The 11576-nt window shown below is 52.4% G+C and overlaps 1 protein-coding gene across 1 annotated transcript in view; it reads right to left on the minus strand.

The window, feature by feature from the left end:
- Positions 1–11372, minus strand: part of ERN1 (endoplasmic reticulum to nucleus signaling 1) — an 89567-nt gene extending 78195 nt beyond the window's left edge. Inside the window, exon 1 of the mRNA XM_007527695.3 lies at positions 11178–11372. Coding sequence (XP_007527757.2) covers positions 11178–11237 — 60 coding nt within the window. The 5' untranslated portion in view covers positions 11238–11372. The remainder of the gene's footprint in view (positions 1–11177) is intronic.
- Positions 11373–11576: the final 204 nt, after the last annotated feature.

Below are 11576 nucleotides of genomic sequence, written 5' to 3' on the forward strand. Positions count from 1 at the left end.
CAGGAATGAGCATCGTCTGCATAGCCACCATGCTACTTCCTGGGCGTCTTCAGCGGACTTTTAAGAGCAATGAAATCCAAGCATCCTCAGCAGACTGCACAATCAAACCGAGCACTATCAGTGTAAATGAAGACTTCTTGTCAAGCATGGAAAGTTATATCAGACACTGGCCGGGAGAACTGAGAAATGTTTTAAATTATGTAATGGCAAGCAGCTTAAGAGGAAATAGTTGCTTTTGTGGATTTTTTTTTTTTTTTTTTGGTGGCCTTTATTTGTTTTTGTGGAGCCTGGGTCTTGTGTGTGTGTGAGTTCACTACAATTGGTCAGTTTTTCGTCGAGATAGAGAGACTGAAGGGGGGATAGACACCAGCCCCCCTACCTGATGATGTCAGAGCTCAAACCCAGTCCTTGGGAGAGTCTGCACTCTTGTCAGATGAGTCAACTGTTGGCCTTGAAGCAAAAGTCTAAAACAGCCTCACAGCCAACAACATAGAACCTTGTCTGTGGGCGGAGGGTAAATAGCATAACGGTTATGCAAACAGACTCTCATGCCTGAGGCTCCAAAGTCCCAAGTTCAATCCCCTGCACCACCATAAGCCAGAGCTGAACAGGGCTCTGGTTTAAAAGAATAGAAAAGGGAGTTGGGCGGTTAAGCTCACATGGCTTGAAGAGCAGGGACCGGCGTAAGGATCCCGATTCAAGCCCCCTGGCTCCCCACTGGCAAGAGGGTCACTTCACAAGCTGTGAAGCAGGTTTGCAGGTATCTGTCTTTCTCTCCCCCTCTGTCTTCCCCAACAACAACATCAATAACAACAATAATAACGACAACATAAAACAACAAGGGCAACAAAAGGAAATAAATAAATAATAGAAAGAAAAAAAAAAAGAGCCTTGTCTGTAAGAAGCAGGAAACATTCAAAAGCAAACTCAGAACCCCCGAGTTATTTCAGAGTGCTCATGGGGCAGCCACAACTGCCAGCAAGTTGATCTGGAAGCACTGAAGTGACTTAAAACTCAGAATCAGGCGTGTGCTCCGTGGCTTCTATGCCTGCGACTATGGTAGTGTCAGGAGCCTGTCCTCATCGTGACTTTTTTTTTTATCAGAGCCCTGCTCAGCGCTGGCATATGGAGATACAGGGAATTGAATCTGGGACTTTGGAGCCTCAGGCATGAGAGTCTCTTTGCATAACCATTATGCTGTCTACTCTTGTCCTCATCATAATATCTTCATAATCAAATAAAACCACATTTAAACATGCTATTTCACCTGACCTAACAGCCACACTGCTAAAAGGAAAACAGCTTACTTAAAAATGGCCGTCATGGGCGGGCAGTGGCGCACCTGGCTAAGCACACACATTACAGTGTGAAAGGACCTGGGTTCAAGACCCCCACTCCCTACGGAGCTTGGAGGGGGAGCTTCATGAGTGGTGATGCCAAGTGCTGTAGGTGTCTCTCTGTCTCTCTTCCTTTCTATCTCTCTCCTCTCAGTTTCCTTCTGTCCTATTAAAGAAAAAGAAAAAGAAGGGGGTGGGGGTTGTATTGTTATATGGGAAACTGGGCAGTGTTATGCATGTACGAACTATTGTACTTCCTGTTGAATGTAAAACATTCATTCCCCAATTAAAAAAATAACAATAAAAGAAAGAAAGAAAGAAAGAAAGAAAGAAAGAAAGAAAGAAAGAAAGAAAGAGAAGGGGGAAAAAGGCCCACAGGAATGGTGGGTTCATCGTGCTAGCACTGAGCCCAGCGATAACTCTGGTGGAGAAGATGAATGACTGAATTAAAAAGTGGCCGTCATGGCTGGAGAGGGAGCGTCAACGCACAACTTGGTACCCAAAGCCCCCGATTCAGTTCCTGGCCTGTGACATCTAGAGTTGAGCTCTGTTGCGGATTCTCTCTCTATTCACAAAGGCCAATAAAATCTTCTTGGAAAAAATGAAATGAAACTAATTCAAGGTTAGTTTGTGTTTTTTAAAATACCTACTACTGCTTGGGGGCAGTGGCTAGGGGTTATAAAGTCCATTCTATCAGCAAATTCCAGGCCCAGAAACTTATCCCAATAATTAAGCAAGTAAGACACTTAGAGGGCGTCGGGCAGTCATGCAGCAGGTTAAGCGCGCATGATACAAAGCCAAGGACAGGCGTAAGGGTCCCGGTTCGAGCCCCCGCCCCCACGCTCCCCACTTCACAGGCGGTGAAGCAGGTCTGCAGGTGTCTGTCTTTCTCTCCTCCTCTGTCTTCCCCTCCTCTCTGCATTCCCCTCAGTCCTATCAAACAACGACGACATCAATAACAGCAATAATAACTACAACAACAATAAAAAAAAAACAAGGGCAACAAAAGGAAAACTAACTAAATAAATAAATAAATATATTTTTTAAAAGTCTCCAGGAGCAGTGGATTCGTGGTACAGGCACCAAGCCCCAACAATAACCCTGGAGGCAAAAAAAAAAGACATAGATAAACAACACAAAGGCTTAAATCTGAGCAATGAAGATTAAAATCAACCTTAGTGCTAGAAATGGACCTACCCTAGGATCCTGCAATTCCTCTCCTGGGGATGTATCCTAAGGAACCCAACACACCCATCCAAAAAGATCTGTGTACACACATGTTCTTAGCAGCACAATTTGTAATAGCCAAAACCTGGAAGCAACCCAGGTGTCCAACCACAGATGAGTGGCTGAGCAAGTTGTGGTCTATATACACAATGGAATACTACTCAGCTGTAAAAAATGGTGACTTCACCGTTTTCAGCCGATCTTGGATGGACCTTGAAAAATTCATGTTAAGAGAAACAGAAGGATGAATATGGGATGATCTCACTCTCAGGCAGAAGTTGAAAAACAAGATCATTAAGAGAAAACACAAGTAGAACCTGAACTGGAGTTGGTGTATTGCACCTAAGACTCTGGGGTGGGTGGGTGGGTGGGGAGAATACAGATCCAAGAAGGATGACAGAGGACCTAGTGGCGGTTATATTGTTATTTGGAAAACTGAGAAATGTTATACATGTACAAACTATTGTATTTACTGTTGAATGTAAAACATTAATTCCCCAATAAAGAAATTTTAAAAAATCAACCTTAGTATATAAGTGGTTGGAGGGTCAAATTATAGTTCGTTCATTCAGAAAATATTATGTAGTCAGTAAGAATAAACTGCAGAAATAAATTTGATGACACAGATGTCTATATTTATTCCTATATATTTCTATGATATACTTCTATATTTCTTCCAGTTTAGGGAAGAAAAATGTTGTCTATGCAAATATATACACAGAAAAAAAAAATACGTGAACCAAAATATTAGTAGGTTAGTCATAAGGAAAACGCAAACCAAAGTATGAGTCCCGCTTCACGCCCACTGAGACTATAATCGAGAAGGCAGATGGCAGTGTGCTTGCCTGCCACAGGAGTGTGGCGCCCAGACAGCGGCCTGCAGACGGGAGCATCTGCGGGCACAGCCGCTCTGAGAACAGCCCACGGCTTCGCAAAAGGCTAAGCAGTTTTCAGGGTGGCTGTAAAGTCCCACTCCTAGACGACTGAGAAAAACTTAGACACACGGCCGTTCCCAAATGCGCACACTGCTGGAGAGGGAGCTCAGCCGGCCTGTGTGCCGCTCTGCTGAGCGTGCGCCCGGCTCCAAGTCCAGCCGCCGTCACACTGAGGGAAGCTCCCTTCTGCGCGTCTGTCTGTCTGTCTGTCTGTCTGTCTGTCTGTCTGTCTGTCTGTCTTCCCCCACCCCCGCCTGTCTCTCATCAAAAACTGAAAATGTGTAGGCAAACATTCAGAGCAGCACTATTTCTAAGAGTCAAGCAGAGGCTAGCAGGTGACCACAGAACACACACACACACACACACACTCACACACACTCACACACACACTCACACACATACACACTCACACTCACATACACACACTCACACACACACTCACACACACACTCACTCACACACACTCACACACACACACACTCACACACACACTCACACACACTCACACACACACACTCACACACACACACACTCACACACACACTCACACACACACTCACTCACACACACTCTCACACACACACACTCACACACACACACTCACACACACTCACACACACACACACACACACACACACTCACACTCACACACACACTCACACACACACTCACACACACACTCACACTCACACACACTCACTCACACTCACACACACTCACACACACTCACACACAACACACACTCACACACACACACACTCACACACACACACTCGCACACACTCACACACACACACTCACACTCACACTCACACACACTCACACACACTCACACACACACACTCACACACACACTCACTCACACACACTCACACACACACTCACTCACACACTCACACACACACACACTCACACACACACTCACACACTCACACACACACACACTCACACACACACTCACACACACACAACACACTCACACACACACACTCACTCACACTCACACACACTCACACACACACACTCACTCACACTCACACACACACTCACACACACACACTCACTCACACACTCACACACACTCACATAGACACTCACACACATACACTCACACCTCACACACACACACTCACACTCACACACACTCACACTCACACACTCATACACACACTCACACTCACACACTCATACACACACTCACTCACACACTCACACACACACACACACACACTCACACACACACTCACACTCACTCACTCACACTCACACACACTCACACTCACGTCACAGACGTGCCCGGGCTACCATAGTGGGGTGTCTACAAGGAGAAGCGTCACTGGCAGTGAAGCAGTGCTGTGCTCTCGGTATCTCTCCCCCCCTCTCCCCCTGTCCCTCTCTCCTGGTTTTCACACTGCACCTAAGAAAGGAAGGAAAGGCCACCAGGAGCAGTGCAGTCGGGAGTCATGCTGGCGCTGAAGCCCAGCAACGCCCTAATGGGAGGGAGGGAAGACAGCCGAATGGCTATGGCCTGAGAGCAAACAGAGTGGGGGTATCTGTCACAGGTGAGCAGGAGGTGGGGAGGCGGCCCAGGCCGCAGGACTCGTGGCTCGCCAGCTCATGAGCCAGGCTGGAGCGCCAGCAGCGCCAGCAGCGCCAGCACGGGGAGGGAGCCGCTGTGGCACTGTAGTGTGTCTCTATCGGAACGAAAAAGTGGCAGTTCCTTCAGAGGCGTGGATCGCCCATGTGTGGGCCTTGTTCCAGAAGCAAAAGCCACGAAGCACCGAGCACGCTACACGCTACGACACGGGTGAAGGCTGAGACAGCATGCTGGTACCAGGGATTCAGTTCCAAACAGCCACACAGAGCGCGATTCAGCTTCCATGAAATGCCCAGAACAGGCAAGTCCGTGGAGACGGAAGGCAGACCAGCGGCTGCCAGGAGCTGGGAGGTTAGTGGAGACAGAGACAGCTAATGAGGGTAGAGGTCCTTCTAGGGGCTGTTAACAGAGGCCAGAAAAGCGTAGGGTGGGGGAGACAGTAGAGCGGTCATGCAAAGAGACTTTCCTGCCTGCCTCCAAGGGCTCAGGCTTAATCCTCTACACCACCATAAGCCACAGCCGAGCGGCACTCGGGTAAAAATAATAATAAAATAAAATAAACTGAGTGTAGTGATGATTGTATAACCCTGTGTGATGCTAAAGCCGTTGATTCGTACTTTTAATGAGTGAACAGCATGATGCATGAATTATGGTTTTTTTTTTCTTGCCTCCAGGGTTATTGCTGGGACTTGGTGCTGACACTCCTGGCAGCCTTTTATCTATTTATTTACTTGGCAGAACAGAGAGAAATTGAAGGGGATGAGGATGTAGGGAGGTGGAGGGAGATAAAGACAGACACCTGCAGCCCTGCTTCACCGCAGGTGGGGAACCGGGCTCGAATCTAGGCCCTTGTGCTTAACCAGATGCATCAGCGCCCAGCCCCCGGTGAATCCTCTCTCAGTAAGGCTATTAGCTTTTCGGAGTCACAGCCTGGTCTTAGACAGACGAGGCGCCTCGGCAGCCTGTATTACACCTCCTCTCTACTTCCTCCTCTCGGGACTAATGGCTACTTAAAACATCAAATATTAAATATGTTACTAGAGCTGAAGTTTGAGTACAACAGATGGGCTGCTACTATCGGCTACAGGCCTGTAGCTTCTAATAGAGGCTTGGGCTTATTTTTGCTTTATAACTTTTCTACATGAATGTAACTGCTTTGAGGGATTTTTCCCAAATCTTCTGAAGCAAACTCTATGAAGCGTCAGCCTTTCCCTATAGTAGTGGAAAGACTGGGAGTGACCCACACGACCTTGCAGGGTGATCACTAGACAAAGCCCGGCTTGTACAGCACAGCCCTGGTCAGTTACCCTGCACCCCAGTCCCATGTTGGGTCCAAGAGACTCAAATGCTATTCGAAGTGGCAGGTGTGATGGCACAGTCAGAACTTTTCCTAGGGGCCGGGTGGTGGTGCGCCTGGCTGAGCGCACATGTTACAGTGTGCAAGGACCCGGGTTCAAGCCCCCAGTCCCCACCTGCAGGGGGAAAGCTTCACAAGTGGTGAAGCAGGGCTGCAGCTGTCTCTCTGCCTCTCTCTCTATCTCCCCATTCCTCTAGATTTCTGGCTATCTCTGTCCAATAAATAAAGATAATTAAAAAATTAAACACCATGAAGGACGATAAATGACATAGTGGGCGTTGTATTGTTAAATGGGAAACTGGGGAATGTTATGCATGTACAAACTATTGTATTTACTGTTGAATGTAAAACATTAATTCCCCAATAAATAAATAATTTTTTTTTAAAATTAAAAAAAAATAAAAAAAAGAACTTTTCCTAGTAGCCTAAGAAATATTTTGGGCAGGGGCGGGGGGGGGGTGCTGAGCAAAAAGACACAACACATATAAGTGATAAAGGACTTCAAGGCTCTCTGGGGGCCGGGTGGTGGCACGCAGTGGAGCCAACATATCACTGTGATCAAATCAAGCCCCTGGGGAGTCAGGCGGTAGTGCATGTGACATGAAGCACAAGGACCAGCGCAAGGATCCTGGTTCGAGCCCCCGGCTCCCCACCTGCAGGGGAGTCGCTTCACAGGCGGTGAAGCAGGTCTGCAGGTGTCTGTCTTTCTCTCCCCCTCTGTCTCCCCTCCTCTCTCCATTTCTCTCTGTCCTATCCAACAACAACGACAACAACAACAACAGGCATCCAGGTGGCAGCACACCTGGTTGACTGCACACGTTACAGGGCACAAGGACCCAGGTTCAAGCTCCCGGCCCCCACCTGCAGGGGGAAAGTTTCATCAGTGGTAAAGCAGGGCTGCAGGTGTCTCTCTGTCTCTCTCCCTCTCTTCCCCTCCCCTCTCAATTTCTGGCTGTCTCTAACCAATAAATAAAGATAATTTTTAAAAAAAAGTAAGGATCCTGGTTCAAGCCCCCATCTCCCCACCTGTACAGGGGTCGCTTCACAGGCGGTGAAGCAGGTCTGCAGGTGTCTTTCTTTCCCCCCCATCTTCCCCTCCCTTCTCCCTTCTCTCTGTCCTATCTAACGACGACATCAATAACAACTAGAATAATAACTACAACAATAAAACAAGGGCAACAAAAAGGAATAAATAAATATTTTTTTAAAAAACTCTAAAAAAATAAAAACAACAGAAAAAAATTCCCAACCCCTGGGAAATACAGCCAAGCGGCCATGTTTATTATTCGCAGACTATGAGTCACCATCTCTGTTTGAAGCAGCATTACGCTCTCATCACATTGCTAGGCTACAGGCCCTGAGCTATCTGAGCATAATAAAAACTGAATACATCACAACGGTACACTAAGCCTTTCTCCCCTGTGCTACCCCTTCAGGAAGAGCACTTGACCGTTAAAAAGCATATGCGATATGCAGCCTAAATATTATGTTGTACATCAAATGAGAGGTTTCCAGGAAACATGAAACAGTTACCCGGTGCCACCGCTCACTTGGATAGTGACCCTGCTTTGGCATAGGCATGGCTGAGGTTCATCAAGCCTGGCCCCCACTGTGCTGAGGGAAGCCGGTGCTACGTTGTGGTTCTCCTTGTCTTTCTTTCTGAAAAAGTTGGTCTGGAGCAGTGAAGACCCAGGGATGACCAATAACAACAACAACAACAGTTCTCTAATGATATTTTCAGGTCATTTCAATAGCCTAAAAATGGAGTCAAAGTCAGAACCAGGTCAGTAACTTTCCACTGTGAGGCCTTTGCAGACGCGACATTTTACCTGGGCATGAGGAGACCTCCATGTACCTCCTTGGCTTTCTACTCAGGAAGATGCTCTGCTTTGCGCCTTCTCCAGAGAAGCACGCACACTTGCTCTCCTGCACTGAGAGGCTGCACTAGTGTGTGAGAACGGCCAAGTGGGCAGGCCAGTCGTCAGAACAGTACGTGCACGGATGTGTGTGTGACTGCAATCTGATTTCATGATTAGCAGCCCTGATAACAGCAGCTTACTGAAATACTCTCCTCCGGTCTCACTAGAAATACTCGATGTCTCCGAGGAGGACAACTCATGCAGGCGATAACGATCAGAACAACTGAGAAGCCAGGGCATTTCTACCAGTCGCCAGGGCTTGTGTCTCGGATGATACTCCTACACGGTCCTCAAGCTCTCGGGGCTGTCTCTAACCCTCACAAAGACCGAAACACTGGCTGAAGAGAAGAGACTGTAAACGTTATAGCTGAAGAAATCATTTTTGCCTCTGAGATGGGTCTGGTACACCAGAGAGCACCTAGGCACTAGGAAAGAATACTGGAAGAAATGTCAGTGTTGTGGTTCCTCTCTCTCTCTCTCTATCTCTCTCTCTGCCGCTCTCTGAAAAAGTCCTAAGGGAGCAGAGAAGGCCCAGTGATAAAGGAGAGAGAAGGAAGAATAGCAAAGAACATCATATACAATTAGGCACTGATTGTATGAAATTCTCAACTTGGTCATTCTGTTTACAGTGTTATTTGTAAATAGATGCCAGGAAGACTACTTAACCGACTTTAACTAGTCACTCCAAAAAGTATTCAAATTCAAAACCTGACTCTAATTGTGGAAGTGATTTTTTTTTTTTTTTTTTTTTTTTTAGTTAGCAGGAAATTTCAACTTGCAAGAAAGTATTTACAGGTGTTCTGCTTTGGTTGTTTGTTTTAGTTTTGAAGGTGGCCTTCACATTATTACCTAATCTGTCTGCAAATCCTGCTTAGACCAAGAGCAGCAACTCATTATCTAAGAGTTGTAACTTCCAAAAAGTCCACGGGCAGCACTCAGGCGCACACGCACCTGCCAGGTCTCCACCTGGACCCGGGCGGGCAGGCGGGCAGGCGGGCAGGCAGAGCAGCATGTCTGCCGAATCATAAAGGACACGGTGGCCCGGGCTGGGCCTGGCATCAGTGTCCACATCCACTTCTTCAACACCGTTTCTGAAAAACCGATCACTAGTATTAAGGTTCTTCCAACCAGAATGTCAAGGCAGTGCACAAAACGGCCTTCCCAGCGCCGGAGTCACGGCTCACAGCCTGGACGAGGGTCTGGCAGCCAGACAGGAGCGAGCCAGAGCCAGGGGAAGACTCACAGACAGTCCGAGGCCCAGCCCCAGCCCCAGCCCCAGCCCCAGCCCCAGCCCCAGCCCCAGCCCCAGCCCCAGCCCCAGCCCCAGCCCCGCGAGGAGCAGCCAGCACCGCAAGTTCTGAGGCGGCTTCAGCGCACTCCCATATGGGGTCCTAAAAGGAGTCCAATTCTGGGCGGGGTGGGGCGCACCTGGTTAAGCACACGTTACAGAACGCAAGGCCCCGGGTTCGAGCCCCGGTGCCCACCTGTAGGGGAAAGCTTCGCGAGCGCTGACGCAGGGCTGCAGGTGTCTCAGGGTCGCTATCTCCCCTCTCCATGTCCGTCTGATAATAAGCAAATAAATATCCCACAGCTTTGAGTGGCTACACGTCCGTCCTGCTTCCGAGTTCCCGCCCCTGCAGGACACTGACCCCACCCCACCCCCGCCGGCGGGTCCTTCCCGGATGGTCTTCCCAGAGGCCAGGGCCAGGCAGAGGCTCCCGCAGGGGGGAGGCTCCCGCAGGGGGGAGGGTCCCGCAGGGGAGGCTCCCGCAGGGGGGAGGGTCCCGCAGGGGGAGGTCCCGCAGGGGGGAGGGTCCCGCAGGGGGGAGGGTGCCGCAGGGGGGAGGGTGCCGCAGGGGGGAGGGTCCCGAAGGGAGGAAGTCCCGCCGGAGGGAGGGTCCCGCAGGGGGGAGGGTCCTGCAGGGGGGAGGGTGCTGCAGGGGAGGGTCCCGCAGGGGGGAGGGTGCCGCAGGGGGGAGGGGGACGTCCCACAGGGGGGAGGTCCCGCAGGGGGAGGGTCCCGCAGGGGGGAGGGTGCCGCAGGGGGAGGTCCCGCAGGGGAGAGGGTCCCGCAGGGGGGAGGGTGCCGCAGGGGGGAGGGTGCCGCAGGGGGGAGGGTCCCGAAGGGAGGAAGTCCCGCCGGAGGGAGGGTCCCGCAGGGGGGAGGGTCCCGCAGGGGGGAGGGTGCCGCAGGGGGAGGGTCCCGCAGGGGGGAGGGGGACGTCCCACAGGGGGGAGGTCCCGCAGGGGGAGGGTCCCGCAGGGGGAGGTTCCGCAGGGGGGAGGGTGCCGCAGGGGGAGGGTCCCGCAGGGGGGAGGGGGACGTCCCACAGGGGGGAGGTCCCGCAGGGGGAGGGTCCCGCAGGGGGGAGGGTCCCGCAGGGGGGAGGGTCCCGCAGGGGGGAGGGTCCCGCAGGGGGGAGGGTCCCGCAGGGGGAGGTCCCGCAGGGGGAGGGTCCCGCAGGGGGAGGGTCCCGCAGGGGGGAGGGTCCCGCAGGGGGAGGGTGCCGCAGGGGGAGGGTCCCGCAGGGGGGAGGGTCCCGCAGGGTGGAGGGTCCCGCAGGGTGGAGGGTCCCGCAGGGGGAGGTCCCGCAGGGGGAGGGTCCCGCAGGGGGAGGTTCCGCAGGGGGGAGGGTCCCCGCGGAGGTGCAGCAGGTGGGCGCCCCTCCCCCGCGCGGCGGCCGGGCGACACGGAGCTGCGTGGCCGGGAAGCGCGGTGAATGGCCCGCGAGGCCCCTGGACAGGCCGGCAGCCTTGGCCGCCGCTCGGCCCCGCGCCCCGCGCCCCGCGCCCCGTATCACTCACCCCGGGTCCGGGAAGCAGCAGCGCCAGCAGCAGCAGCAGCAGCAGCCGCCGGGCCGGCATAGCGAGGACTCGGCCCCGACTCGGTGGTCCACCCGGCCGGCGGGCGGCGCGACCACAGCGCGGCGGCCGGGCTTCAGCAGACGCGGGGCGGACGAGGCGGTGACGGCGCCCCCATTCCGGGCCCTTTAAGTGCCGGGCGCCGCCTCTTCTTCCGGCCGGGGCGTGTCGGGGCGGGGCGTGCCGGGGGCGGGGCGTGTCGGGGGCGGGGCGTGTCGGGGGGCGGGGTGTGCCGGGGGCTGGGCGTTTCGGGGGCGGGGCGTTTCGGGGGCGGGGCGTTTCGGGGGCGGGGCGTGCCGGGGGCGGGGCGACCCTGATGCTTGGCGCGGAGCCGGGCTTCCG

The sequence above is a fragment of the Erinaceus europaeus genome, chromosome 12 (assembly GCF_950295315.1).
Source record: "Erinaceus europaeus chromosome 12, mEriEur2.1, whole genome shotgun sequence".
In the NCBI taxonomy this organism is placed as follows: domain Eukaryota; kingdom Metazoa; phylum Chordata; class Mammalia; order Eulipotyphla; family Erinaceidae; genus Erinaceus; species Erinaceus europaeus.